The 15,359-nt window shown below is 43.0% G+C and overlaps 1 protein-coding gene across 3 annotated transcripts in view; it reads right to left on the minus strand.

Annotated features, from left to right (window-relative positions):
- Positions 1-6,007: 6,007 nt before the first annotated feature.
- The window catches only part of C2cd2 (C2 calcium dependent domain containing 2), a 73,862-nt gene continuing 64,510 nt past the window's right edge, over positions 6,008-15,359 (minus strand). For 2 of the 3 annotated variants that reach the window (XM_036203799.1, XM_036203797.1), the window contains exon 15: positions 7,913-7,976. Coding sequence is in view for 1 of the 3 variants with exons in the window: in XM_036203796.1 (XP_036059689.1) it covers positions 7,756-7,976 (221 nt within the window). In the remaining 2 variants the exon portion in view is untranslated. Of the gene's footprint in view, positions 7,977-15,359 lie in introns of all 3 variants that reach the window. The other variant, XM_036203796.1, reaches the window with a different exon arrangement.

Here is a 15,359-nt window from a genome sequence, read left to right on the forward strand (position 1 = left end):
AAGAGACCTTGGTGGTATCCACATGATATTGATTTTGCATACATGCAAAATAAAAAAGTTATGGACTCACCCAGATTTCAGAGGGAGATCTTGGAGGCCAAGCAATATGTCATAGGGTCAAAATAATTGTGAGGAGCCCCTGAGTGGACGATTGATGTTTGAAACCAACAGAGTAAAAGCTGAAGGAGCTGGGAAGTTAAGAGATGCTCAGAGGGTGGGGATACTTGCTAAAATATCTACATTCAGCACGCTAAGTCCAGAGAGGAACATGTGAGTTGTGCAAGCCCAGTGGGGCTCACATTACGCCACAGTGTGCCTGGGATGCAGGAACATGGATCTACAGAACTTAGTGCTTGCTCTGCTGAGTTTTGGTCTTGGTTTGATCCCATCCTTTCTTTCTCTGCATCCATTCCTCTGGAACAGGATTACAGCTAATAGTCTGCATTGAGTGTTAGAAGAAACTTTAAACCTAGACTAAGATATTTGGAACTCTTGGAGGTCAACTAAATGTATTTTCCATTAGTAAAATGGCCAATAGCCTTTGGGGTCCAGAGATAGGAAATTAAGGATTAAATATTGTATTAGTTACTTTTCTATTGCTTGATAAAACTCCATGACCAAAACCAACGTAGGGAGAAGAGGGTATATTCCAGTTGACAGGTCTCAGATCACACTGGATCACAGAGGGGACATTAGGAACTTGGGGACAGGAACTGAAGCAGAAGCTATGGAGGATACTGCTTAGTGGATTGCTCCTCGTGGTTTATACCACCCAGGGCCATCTACCCAGGGATGGCCAGGCCCACAATGGGTTAAGGCAACAGTTTTCAACCTGTGGGTCACAAACCCTTTGGGGGTCAAACGACCCTTTCACAGGGGTCGCCTAAGACCATCGGAAAACACAGATATTTACATTACGATTCATAATAGTAGCTAAATTACAGTTATGAAGTAGCAATGACATTAATTTTATGGTTGGGGGGGTTTACCACAATATGAGGAACTGTATTAAAAGATCACAGCATTAGGAAGGTTGAGAACCACTGGGCTAAGGGCCGTCCATCTCAATCACTAATTAAGAAAATCTCTACAAGCTTACCTACAGGTAAATCTTATGGAGGCATTTTGTCAATTGTGGATCTCTCTTCTCAGAGAACTCTAGCTGTGTCAAGTTAACAACAAAAGTATCAACCAAGACAAACATAGGAAGAAACCTGGGACCAGGTATAACCCTTAGAGGCACACCTCCAGGGGCCTCCTTCCCCCAGGTAGGCCCTGCCTCCAGAAGTTCCCACTATCTCTCACAAACGGCATCATCAACTTGGCACCAAGCATTTGACGCAGGAATCTGGGAGGGCAGCCACCTGTGCCCACCTCTGTTTTCTTTCTTTAAAAAGCTCTCGAGGGCTGTGGAAATGGCTCAGCTGGTAAGAGTGGCTGCAGTGCAAATCTGGGGCAGAAGTTTGAATCCCAGCACCCATGCAAAAAGCTAAGCAGTCGTGCATGCCTGTAGCCCTAGCTCTGGGCATGTGTTTGGGGAGAACTGGAGACAGGAAGAACACTGGAGCTTGTTGGCACCAGCCCAGGACTAGGTTCAGTAAGACCCTGTTTCAAGGAAATAAGGCAGAAAGTGATAGAGGACATCAGCATGCTCTTTTGTCCTCCATAAACACAAGCCAAGAAGTACACATAAGTGCTTGTGTGGGTACACGCACACACAAAACATCAGGCTAATTTTATACAGGTAAAGAGGGAAATCTAATCATGAAGTAAGTTAATTCCAACTATGTGCACAACACTGAATTCCACTTGATAGCATCCACAGCTCAAAGGTAAGATTAGAGTGTACGAAAGGCCAGATTAAACTACAGTCCATAATCTCTGCATTTAACACAGCAGAGGTGGGGACTGGAGGCCATAATGTATATTAATGGTGTCAATAGAGAGAGCCACACTTTTGAATCTCTTGCAGGATGACTTGGAAATGTACATTGTGGACAGCTATGGCACAGAGCTGGGCTGGGCTGTGGTCAGAAGGTAAACCCTTAGGAGTCTGGCTTGGTGCTTTCTCTTCAGTGAGGTCACTATGTGGTTATTCACCTTGGTGTTTAACCTATCTGTGAGCCTCCCTGCATGTTCCTCTTTTTATGAAGTACAGGGTGACTGACATACACCTACAACACCCTGCACTTGTAGGTATATTTGATGCCCAAATAAGATGTTACCTATGTTCCCTCCAGCATCTAACTTGGTCCTGAGCACTAATAAATGGGACAGGATGGACAGAAGCCAAGCTTCTGTGCAGAGGAGTCACCAACTGATGCCCATCCTCATGCCAATCATGCTTGTGAGAAGAAAGATGAGTGCATAGCAGCAGAGGATGACAGATGGGGGACCAACTGGCAGGCAGCTGTCCTTGTGGGCCCTTGGCCACTTCATGAGAAGTCGGGGCCTGAGTCTGCCCAGTCTAATAGAATAGGAATGATATGGGCAATGAAGGTGCACATTCTAGAATGACCAAGGGTGCCTGATATGGACCACCTGGGGCAGAGAGGATGGACTGTCCAGAACCCAGAATTCCTCTGGAGGTGCCAGCAGAGACCAGCCTGGACATCTGGTAAATTGTGACCAGTTTGGCCCTCTAGTCCTCTCTTGGGATGTCAGCACAAAGCAGACCTTTGTTTGAAAAAGTCCTCCTATAGGATCTTAAGGAGTATTTGAACACTGAATCCCCAGTTGATGCTGCTGTCTGGGGGAGGCCATGGAACCTTTTAGATAGCAGTTCTCAACCTCCTAATGCTGCAACCCTTTAATACAGTTCCTCATGTTGTAGTGACATAGCCATAACATTATTTTCATTGCAACTAATTTTGCCACTATTATGAATAATAATGTAAGTATCTGTGTCATTTGACTCCCAAAGGGGTCATGACTCACAGGTTGAGAACTGCTGCCTTAAGAGGTGCAGCCCTGCTGAAGGAAGTACACCACTGGGCTCTCAGGGTTTACAGCCTTCCCCACTTCCTGTTCAGACATCTGTGTGAATGAAAATGTGATCAGCCACCTTCCTGCTCCTATCCACTGTGCTTCCCCTGACTGCTGTAATGCCTTTCCTGCCAGAATGGACTCTAATACCTCTGGAACTATGAGCTAAAATAAACCCTTTCTTCTCTAAATTGTTTTTTGTCAAGGTTTTGTTTTGTTTATCACAGTGACAAAACAGTAACACATCTCCACAATAGATGCCACCTTTGATGCAGAAAAATGTACGGGGCTTGGCTCAGGAGTGACTCATTCTGAAAGGCCTATGACAACAGCTGGCCACCCCACATGCTGTCCCATAGGCAAGCAGGTTAAAAGTGGAGCTGAACAGTGAGGGAGTCTGAGAGCAAAGGGAAGGAGACCACAGGAACTGAAGACCAAAAAGGGGGTGAGATGCTTGCAGTGGGGGGGTTAAAGCTGCCCCAACCCCACCCCAGAAACCATTGTGAGATCCTGTGCAGACATAAATGCTGTCACAGACTCATGGCTAAGCTGTTACCCATTGCCTCTGCACTCATCTGAGCCACCTGCTGAGGTGGGGCATTAATAGCAGGGACCCAGACTGATGAATGCTCCCTGCCTTCACTCCCCAAACATGTCTCCTACAGGCTATGTCAGGCACTTCTTTGGGGGACCTGGGCCAAGACCTGGCTTGTAACACCCACAATTTATCATTCCCCAGAAGGTCCCTGGAACTGCTAAAAATACTATAATAAATTTTAGCCCCAGCCTTGGTGGTGCTCAATAGCCCACAAAATATAGGAACATGAGGAGGAAAGTCCACTGACAGGAATGAAGGTCAAAGAAGGTATCAGTACATATTTTTGGTCAGCTGGCTGCAATGACCAGTCATACAAATGGGCAGTACTTCAAACATTATTGAAGCCCCTTGGTCCTTTCAGGACAACCCAGAACTTGGAAACAACTCAGTTCAATGTTTTCCATGAACACATTTATTTCTTGAGAGGTCAGTAAAGTTGCAGCCATGTCTCACTGCCTAGGGTGGTGCAGGATGACAGCCCCATCTAAAGTGCTGCAACAGATACAATCATTGTCACAGATGCCAGCTGCCATACACCAGCATCGGGCTCACCACACAACTAGGAAGACTTCACTTTTATTCTCTTTGCAGTAGAGGTTCAACATGACATTGGGCAGGAAAACCACGGCTTACAGCCCAAGGGATAATCACATTTCCACTCCACCATCAGCAAAGTGAACCAGGCAGCTTGGTGATTCCTATGCTTATTTATACACAGAAGAGGGACATTTTACACAGAGAGCCAGAGGTGATGGGGGCTTGCACTGCTGGTTTGAACAGTTTGTCGCCATGCAGATGCTTTGGTCCTCAGGTGTTGGCCCGTTGAGATAGTGGGGACAGTGCCTGTCTTCAGAGTCAGTACCCACACCTGTTTCTGTGTGACAGAGACACGCTTTACCTTCCACCATCTTCAACTTGTACTTTGAAAGTTCAAGATCGACAGCCCTGAGCTTATTAACCAAAAAACATCACTTTGGGGGATAGCAATGTAAATTAAGCTTTCCCTTTCTGCTTGAGAAGAAAAAGTAAAACTCTTCTGTAAATGTGGCCAGGGAAAACCCAAGCAAAAATCTGATTTGGAACTGGTCAGCAGTAAATGGCCTACTTCCTTCCACAGCCAGGAAAGCAGGACTGGTTTTGACTTAAGCTAAAATTTAAAATAAAGTGCTTTGTCTAAATCCTCTTGCTCATAGTAGGTTTTCAATCAGAGCAAGAGAGTCCTAGTTCTTATGCTCACCAACATCACACACAAACAACTCTATTTAGTCCCTGCATGAAGGACAGGAGAAATGTGGCCAGCTCACTCCAGCCAACCTGAGATCTGCTTCTAGATTCACAGACACCTAGATTAGTGTTCATGAGAAACTGCTTTAAAACTAGCATTCTGCCAAAATGTCAAGTCAGAATCTGAAGCCACAAAAGCAAGCAGTGGAGATAGTGTGACAAAGGTGACTTATACATGCGTGCTGTTGGCACCTGGTGTTTAATCTTAGTGAAGAAACAGAAGTGGACAAACTGCTTGAAGAAGAGACTTCACAGTATGAGGAAGGCCCCAAGACCACCTATTTGTATCCCCCATCTCTGCACCCTCTGTTGTGATGGTGTTCTGAATTGGCAAAGGATGTTCAATGAAGACCCTAGAGGACAGGTTTTAGATGTGGATGGGAAGCCAGGAACAGGATGCTCACAGGGTCATTTGGAGGCTAAAATCCACTTGTTGTTTTCTGATGTCGTTGCTGAGAGAGAGGAAGTATAACCTAAAATTCTGACGCCTTCACACTTGAATAAACCGAACCTAAATGTCAAAACCAATCAAACCAACAAACCTGCATAAGCTCAGCATCCCTAGCCCAAAAGTCTAAAACCCAAAACTCTACATGTACCATAGTGTCCAAAGAGTTTCATATTTCTGAAAAAAAATTATATTTGGGATTCAAGGATGCTCAGATGGGAAGTCCCCAGATACAAAAGAAGTCTGAAACAGTTTTGACAACAAGCATGTTAGATGAGGGCTACTGCCCCACACTAATACAGCATCAGAATCAGAATCTCTGGCACACCATAGTCTCTGGGAATTGACAGCAGCTATGTGTCACAATTCTGTATGCTGAATGGAATAACAATACTTCAATAAAGCACAGCATTTAAATCACATCCATTCCCAAAAAGAGTAGTGGCGATTACTGGCTTTGGGAACCAATTTGGTGTTGATGGATCCATTCTGGAACTTTGCAGTGATTTAACATGAGGTGATCTTTAAAGACCAAGTATGCCAAAATGCCTCTTCAACGTCACCTGAAAACTACCTGAGATTCTTCCAGGGTTTTTACTAGTATTTTGTTGTTTGTTTTGAGAAAGGGTCTCATGTAGCCCAGGCTGGCTTGGAAGCTAACATCTCCTCTCTCCACCTTCTAAGTGTTGGGATCACAGGCCTGCACCACCACACCCATCAAGAATTTTCAAATTCTTTTTTATCCTATGTTTATTTGGAAGTAAAATTCACTGGGGCCAATGGCTCAGGCCTGAACCCGCAGCTATTTGAGAGATGAAGGCAGGAGAATCAGAGTTTTAAGGTATAATTGGGCTAAAGAATGAATTATAGGGCAGCCCAGTCAACAACTTAGTGAGACCCAACTCAATAATAATAAAGTGAAAAGAGGGCCAGGGAAATAACTCATTGGACAAGGGCTTGTCCAGCATGTATAAAGCCATGGGTTTAATCCCCAGAATGGAGTAAACAAACAGAAAGAAAGAAAAAGGAATTACTAATGTGGTTTTCCAATCACTTGCTAAAACAGGAAAAAAAATAAAACATATTACTATAATTTTGGCTTTCATAGACATTTTTGGTCAATAACAGTGACTTTGCCCCTGGTGTTTCTAATGAACAAAAGAGGCCAAAAGGAGCTTCTGGACTTTATATCAGTGACAGAACTCAGGTCGTCCTGTTAGCCTTTCCATTGTTATGGGAAGAAAAGGATCTTACTGACACATCAAAACATCTCTTCCCAAGGACAGTGACTATGGAGGGCTCTGAGACCCAGTGAATCTACAGTGCCAGGCACATAGATGAGGAAAGCACCTTATGGATACATGGGGATATTGAACCCAGGTGCCAAATTCATAATTTTCCCACAGTAAACCAAAACCAGGATACTCCAAAATCAGTAGAATTCTGAAGACTCCATAAAAAGAATTCCTTCAAGTTTGGCCCATTGTTATGAAACTTCTATGCCTAAGACCAATTGGCACCCAAGATACAGAATAATTACCTCAGTTGCCCTAAAAGTTCTTTGTTTTGGCTGTTGGCAAGAACCATATATGTGTGGTTATGTCCTACAAGCTGTCACTCACTGTTACTGATGTCAGCCTCAGCATATTTGAGCTTAGTGTGCTGCCTGTGCCATGGGAAAAAACAGAGCCCTTGGCATGAGAAACAATCAAACAAACAAACAAACCGTATCTCAATTTCTGCACCTCTACTTGGAAGAAAGCTCAAGCAAATCTGAAGTGTCTGGCATAATCTGCATAGGACACATTTAGTGTTTGCATAAATTTTTAACTTCTATGGCTGATATCAAAGGTGAACACCTTCTCAAAATTGTCAAAGCACATCTTTTTCCTATTATAATTTCTTCATGGCTCAAAAATCCTGCCTATATCCATACTCCTATCCCCATGGCCAGATGCACTATTTAATTCTAAACAGCAAGACATGTGAGGTGGTACATCCTGCTTATAGCAACAGCCCACAGAGATACCTCTCCCTATGCCATGGTCCAGACATGAACCCCAATAGTCCCTGAAGGAGAGAGGAAGAAGTAGGTAGACTGGAATCCCTCCTGCCTACTACCCATAATCTATCAGAGCACACATGACTTTACTGATGCAAATATCTGTCTTCTGTTCCACCTCAACACTTAGATGGCATGATGACAGCTGGAGCCAGTGTTCCCATTGAGTATCTGGTGGCAAACTGGGTTGCATTATCAGCTGTCTTTGGGGAAGCTTCCTGGGCAAACAGGCAGATTGGTTCCCCCCCTTTAAAAAACAAGATTATTGGGAAAAAAACAAGCTAGACATGCACGCATCTGATGGCACTGGTTCCTGCTGTTCTTGTGGAGGCCTTTGTGGTCCCATCCTCCAGCTTTGAGGACTGGAGGTGACTCGGGCTATGTGCAGGGTTCTCTGGGTGCTCCATTCACAATGTGTTTGCCTCTGTGCCTGGTAAGCAACTTCTTGTTCAGGAGCCGGCTGAGGGTTGCCCCCTTCTTCTGCCTCCCCTCTGGCTGCTGCAGGAATACCAGGTCATTATGGGACTGGCTCATGCCTGGGTCTTTCTGCTGGTGTCGCCGGCGGAAGAAGAGCTTGGCGCTTTTCCTTAGAATTCCTTCTGCAAGAGGGGAGCACAGGAATGATCAGGGCTATGGGGAAGATGAGCAAAGTTGCCAGACACTGTGACAAAAAGCCAGGTGCTCTCTCAGGGAATGGTCATTGCCCACAGAGGCAAACACAATAGCTAAGCTGGTGGGAAGCCACTTTTCATAGTGAGAGCCTTCCAACAGCAGGACTGGCAAGCTTGCACTGTCAAGTGGGTGGGTTGGGGTCCCTTATGTCTCCTCTCCTTTAATAGGAACTCTATGATAAGCAAGGCTATGCTATATGCCCAGGAATGAAGGACATGCTCCTAAAAGCAAGCGTGGAGCCCTGTAAATCATACTTGTGTTCTTTAGTACAGGCAGTATTGTTCTTCAAGAAATAAGGTACATTTTAAAAATTAATTCTAGACCATCCTCTACACTAGGATATTATATCTATTTTATCTACCAGTCTATTCATCCACTCACTCATACTAGACTAAGCCATATGGATCATTTTCAACCTAGAAAGCTTCATGTTAGGCTGAGAATGTAGCTCAGTAGTAAAGTACTTGCCTAGCATGCACAAGGCCCTGGGTTTAATTCCCAGCACACACATAACCAACAATGAAAATAATAAAAAAACAAAGAAAGAAAAAGAAGTAGGCAAGACAAAATGAAAAGAAGCCCTTAATTTTGTATGGTTCAACTCCTTGGCACAGATGCCAAGTATGGAACAGAAAGCAAAGAGTGGTAGCACTTGTTGGGTGTGAAAACTGTTCCTGAAGGTTGCAGGCATAGTGCAGACAAGAAGCAGCTCAACATCACTTTTTCACCAATTAGTTTGGCATCCTATTAACCAAGGCCCAGCAAGTCCAGGGAATGTGCCCATGAAGTTCATTACCATTTGCCTCAAGGAGTTGAGCTCAAAAGAAGAGAAGCTTGGCCATGGAGCCAGGGAGTTCTGTCCTGAATTTGAAAGTGTTTGGCATGTGAGCCATATCCAACAGTCATGACATGCACACATGGATTCCTGTGTTGTTCATGGATGGGGGAAGAGCATGGATGTGCTTCTGTATACCAAACACATGCCAACATGTTAGGGTGGGGGAGGAGACCTGTTAGGGATCTCCTTAGCATCCATATTCACAATGGAGAAAGAAACTGGTTGCTTTAAAAAGCCACCTTGGGTGATGGTGTGGTGGTGGTATGCATCTTTAATCCCAGTACTTGGGAGACAGAGGCAAACAGATCTCTGAGCTAAGAGGCTTGCTTGGTCTACAGAGAAAGTTCTAGGACAGCTAAGGCTACACAAAGAAACCCTGAATCAAAAAACAACAAACAAAACAGAAAAACAAAACAAACCAAAGAACCCCCAAAACAAACAAACAAACAAAAAGCCACCTTGGCAGACTGACATTAGTGATGAGTTTGCCTTGTTCTATTGGCAAATGCGGAAAAGCTGGACTGCCCTAGAAGTGTGAGCTAATTTGATCTGTACAAATTTGCCTGAAAATGTTTAAAAACCCTCTCCGTTAACAAACAAATTGCTTGTCATGAAATACAGTTAGGACAGAGTTTCATTAACATTTATCCCAGAGAAATTACTAGGGTCTGGGTGATGCTGGAAAGAGACGGAAAAGAAGGTAAGTACAGTTGTGCAAATGTCAGGCTCCAAGCCACAGCCTGGTGTTGTCACAGGTGGGAAAGATTGTTCCTAGAGAGTCCCATCTCTGAGCAACAGGCCAACCACCAGTTAGTGTTTAGATGACTGGGTACTAACTTTTAGCAGGATATGACTGGAGTTGGCCCATGTGTGAACACAAAGACACTTATGTAGGTAATTTTGTCTTACCAAAAGCATCATCTGGGCAGAGGACTGAGCTCTAGACATAGCCCCCCTGGATTTGAGGGGGTTCCAAGTCCTAGGTAACTTGGGCTGGAGGTTGTGGTGATATTGTGTTCCGCAAAATATTGTGCACCATAATAAACTTACCTGGGGTCAGAGAACAGAACAGCCACTAGATATAGAGGCCAGAAAATGGTGGCACACATGCCTTTAATCCTAGCATTCCAGAGGCAGAAAGAAATCCGTCTGGATCTCTGTGAGTTCAAGGCCACACTGGAAACAGCCAGGTGTGGTAACAAGAGCCTTTAGTCCCAGGAAATTATGGCAGAAAGAAGAAAGGTATTTAAGGCATGAGGACCAGGAACTAGAGCATGGTCAAGCTTTCAGGCTTTCGAGAAGCAGTTCAACTGAGATCCATTTGGATAAGGATTCAGAGGCTTCCAGTCTGAGGAAACAGGATCAGCTGAGGAACTGGCAAGATGAGGTGGCTGTGGCTTGTTCTGCCTCTCTGATCTTCCAGCATTCACCCCAATACCTGGCTTCAGGTTTGATCTTATTAATAAGACCATTTAAGATTCATGCTACAGGAGGTAGGGAAGGAGGGTTTATGAGGATTTCAGACCTACAAGCACCTCCTGGGTTCTGCTCTAGGTTAGCTTTGGTGTTCTCAAAGAGCACAAGCAGCTAGAGTGCTCACATTTGAAATAGAGGGGGTGAAGGATAAATGGAAGCTTGAGAGAGGGAACTTAATTATCCATGCCCTGGGCAAACTGTAGACCCCAGAACCCTTGTGGTAGGAAGGGCCCCTGTATGTCCCTGAACTGAAGTTTGGCCTAGGGTAGGGACTGTATTATGGGTCAGGATAGTGCTATGAGCTGAACTATGTTCTCCTCAAGTTCTTGTGTTGAACTCCTAGCCCCAACAATCACAGAATGTACCCTTATTTGGAGATGGAGTCATTCCAGAGGTGATCAAATTAAAAGGTGATAATTAGGATGGGCCTAATAAAACATTCCTGATGCCTGGTGATGCTGTAGAATAATCCTTTTGTACACTGTGAAGATTTGTTGCTGTGATTGGTTTAATAAAGAAGCTGACTGGCCAATAGCTGAACAGGATAAAGTTAGGCAAGAAAGCCAAACTGAGAATGATAAGAGCAGAGTCAGAGGAGTCACCAGGAGACACAGAGGAAACAAGTCATGCTGGAGGAATGTAAAGCCACAAGCCACATGGCAAAGCATAGGTAAGAAATGTGGGTTAAATTAAAATATAAGAGTTAGCTAGTAACAAGCCTGAGCTATTGGCCAAGCATTTATAATTAATATAAGCCTCTGTATGGCTGCTAGGACAGGAAAACTCTGCCTACATGGTGGCCCTATGAGAAAGGGAAATTTGGAAAGAGACAAAGAGAGGGAAAATGATGTGGAGGACAGAGGAGGCAAGGTAAAGATAGAGATATCTAAAAGGCAAGGAAGGTCAAGGATTGCTGCAAACCCCTGAATCTAGGAAAGGCCAGGGGCAGTTTCTTCCTCCTGGCTCAGAAGGAGCCAGTTCAATGGACACTCTCATCTCAGGTTTGCATTTAGAAATAAAAGATCATAAAGCTATCATTTAAGACACTAGGTTCATGGCACTTTGCTACAGTCCCAGGAATATGAACATAGCCAGGAAAGAGGACAAAAGCATCTAGATGAAGATGATGGTCAGAAACTACTGTACATTGTTCCACTTGGTTCATGGAACCCCAGCAGGTAGAGGCACAAACACAAAATGCTGACCAGTGGGGTCATGCCCTCATCCTCCAAACAAACCACCCAGCATCTTGTCCAAACTGTTGAAGCTTGGGTTTACATTGGGCCATCTGTGGTATCATGGTCTAGTACATCTAGGAAAAGGAGCATTTCATGTGGCTGGGTTGATGGCTATTGTCCTGCCTCAAGTAATAAGTCCCTAAGGTTGCTATGGAATATTTATTTAATGATACAAAGATGTGTTGCATTCTTTTGTGTTGCATTTGTTTAACTCTGTAAAGCTGTGTTACTTTGCCTGTCTAAAACACCTGATTGGTCCAATAAAGAGCTGAATGGCAAATAGCTAGGCAGGAGAAAAGATAGGCAGGGCTGGCAGGCAGAGAGAATAAATAGGAATAGAAATCTAGAGAAGAGGAAGGAGCGAGAAAAAGAGAAGAAGAGGAGGACACCAAGGGCCAGCCAGCCAGCCACCCAGCCACCCAGCCAGCCACGGAGTAAGAAGAGAAAGAAGACATATAGAATAAAGAAAGGTAAAAAGCCTAGAGGCAAAATGTAGAAGAAGAGAAATGGGATAATTTATGTTAGTTAGAAAAGCTGGCTAAAAACAAGTCAAGCTAAGGCCAGGCATTCTTAAGTAAGAATAAGTCTCCATGTATTTTATTTGGAAGCTGGGTGGTGGATCCCCAAAAGTTATTTTAAAAAAAGCCAAATACATTTTGGTATACCAAGGTGAGGGCCCAAATTTCCATGTAGGACCTGGGAAAGCTGAAAAGAAAAGAAAAAAAAAGGATATGGTTCCTTTAAGAAACTGTTATACAGCAGAGCACTTAAACACTTTTTAGCACTGAGTAGAAACAAAAAACTAAGTAAAAAAACACCTGCCACAGTACTGGGCACTGGCATTCCTGAGTTGGGGGTGGACTGAATGCAGTTATCGGTCACCTACCTCACCAGGCCAAGAGCTTTAGGCTCGGCTATCAAAGACCCCGGAAGGGGATGGAGCTAGCTGCCAAAACCATGGTAGAGGTCCTCCTCATGCCACTTAGCAGTTTTTTTGCTCACACAGACAAGAAAAACTAGAGACACACAGTAAAGACAGATCAGATGGAAAAAAAAAAAAAACTCTAAATAGGTTACAGTGTGTTTAACAATGTGCATAGGCTTAAGAAAGAAAATGGATAATAGATGGTCATAGAAAGAATAGTTTAAAAATAATAAAGTAGGGGCTGGAGAGATGGCTCAAAGGTTAAGAGCACTGACTGCACTTCCAGAAGTCCTGAGTTCAATTTCCAGCAACCACATGGTGGCTCACAGCCATCTGTAATGAGATCTGGTGCCCTCTTCTGGCCTGCAGACATACATGCTGTATACATAATAAATAAATAAATCTTAAAAAAAAATAATAATACAGTTAAGTCTTTAAAGAGGAAAGTTAAGTAATATTTTTTTTTTTAAAGAAGCCATGTAGAGATGGGAAATACAAGGGAATCTGGATCCTGTATGTTGCTGTATTGACCTTGAATTTTTGATTGCTGGTAAGCAAATGACAGCTGCTAAGAGACCTGGGATTGAAAGAGGGACTGATAAAATAAACCAGCCTATGTACTTCAGGAATGCCTTAACTTTAAAATGAAAGTAAAAAAATGTATTTGTCAAATGGAAGTCAAAAATGCTTTGGGGAAGAGGTTATGCTATTGTTTCCACAGGAAACGAGAGGCTGTGGATTTCTTCAGGGTTAAAATGGATCAGGTTTGATCAAGGGAGACCTCCTGAATCTTTACAGGTGACATATATCAACAAAGGTTACAGCTGGTCTTTCCAGGACTTGGCAAATTTTCTCAGGGAACCCTAAAGATATCTTTACCCACAGACAACAGGAAGCAGTCTAGAGAAGACTGTCCACATTCCCAAGAGATGGGGTGGGTGGTTGTTGGTTATTTGGTGGGTTGTGGATGTTTGTTATCATTTAGGAGAATATAGGAATATAGGCTAAAAAGACAGCTATTAATCTCAGATATTTTGCATTGGCATGGATTTTGGTATACTGATACAAATTTAAAGATATTTTTGTTACACTATATATATGTTTCTACTCTTGTTTGGGGTATTGTGCTTATACAGCTCATTTAAAAATGCAACGTTAGCTGGGTGGTGGTGGCGGCGCACGCCTTTAGTCCCAGAACTCAGGAGGCAGAGCCAGGCAGATCTCTGTGAGTTTGAGGCTAGCCTGGACTACCAAGTGAGTTCCAGGAAAAGGCGCAAAGCTACACAGAGAAACCCTGTCTCAAAAAACAAAACAAAACAAAAAATGCAATGTAGAGTTAAGAAATTAGGTTAGTAGTTAATCTATAATACTCAAACTTGTAGTAACATTAGGTATGTTTTCAAGGTTAAATGGGTATATTTTAGACATGATTTTCAAATATTTCAAAGACCTACAGAATATAGCATTTAAGATGTTTAATAACCTAAGCTTTTTTCATGACAATGAGATACATCTGCTCTTGGCAGCACCAATTTACTTCATAAAAGGATGTAAGGTAGTGTAAGGTAATGGTAAGCCACGAGCCACGTGGCAAAGAATAGATTAATAGAAATGGGTTAATTTAAGATAGAAGAAGTAGATAACAAGAAGCCTGCCACGGCCATACAGTTTGTAAACAATGTAAGTTTCTGTATGTTTACTTGGTTGGTTCTGAGCGTCTATGGGCCTGGCGGGTGAGAGAGATTTGTCCTGACTGTGGTCCAGGCAGGAAAACTCTAACTACAATGGGCATCAAAGAAATTCCATATGGAATTTGCTTTCAGTGTGGCAAGGCTAGACATTTGGGCAACACACTTCTCTTGCCTTGACTGCTAACAGTATATTATACAGACTGGACCAGCAGGATACAGGAAAAAGACTGTTGAACTTTGCCAAGACAAGTCAGAATAGTCCTTCAAGATTCCTGCTTCACAGAGGAGTCTGCAACATATTCTAGGACTACAGGCTAAAGATTGATGCCCAACATTGCAGAGGAACTTTGGGTGACTCTTCAAGCAGCCAGATGTCTCTGTTGTTAGGTAATAGTACATCCTTCTGGATCTTTGATGGAGTTAAAGCCTAAATAGTTAAGAGTTATATTCTTCCTTAACTATGATAGAAAGTAAACTAGGTATAAAACTTTGGAATCACTAAGATAAAATAGATAATGGAGTATTTTCTATGAATTTGCTAAATATAAATAGAATGAATATTGTAAATGTAATCCTTACTTGATAACTGTTTTTGCTGTATACAGTTTTACTATGTTAACATTAAAACTTTTCATTTTTATTTAGACACAAAAGGGGAAATGTAGAATAGTAGTTTAAGATTTGTTACATGTGTTTATGCTGTGGAATATTTTAATGTTTAATGATGCAAAGATGTGTTGCATTCTTTTATGTGGCATTTCTTTAACTCTGTAATGCTATATTACTTTGCCTGCCTAAAACACCTAATTGGTCTAATAAAGAGCTGAACAGCCAATAGCTAGACAGGAAAGAGGAACAGGCAGGGTTGGCGAGCAGAGAGAATAAATAGGAGGAGAACTCTAGAGAAGAGGGAGGAGCAAGAAAAGGAGAAGGAGAGGAGGACACCAGGGTCCAGCTACCCAGCCACAGAGTAAGAAGGAAAGAGAGACATATAGAACAAAGAAAGGTAAAAAGCCCAGAGGCAAAACATAGATGAGAAACAGGATAATTTAAGTTAGAAAAGCTAGCTAGAAACAAGCTAAGCTAAGGCTAAGCATTCATAAGTAAGAATAAGTCTCCATGTATTTATTTGGGAGCTAGGT

The sequence above is a fragment of the Onychomys torridus genome, chromosome 12 (genome assembly GCF_903995425.1).
Source record: "Onychomys torridus chromosome 12, mOncTor1.1, whole genome shotgun sequence".
NCBI lineage: Eukaryota > Metazoa > Chordata > Mammalia > Rodentia > Cricetidae > Onychomys > Onychomys torridus.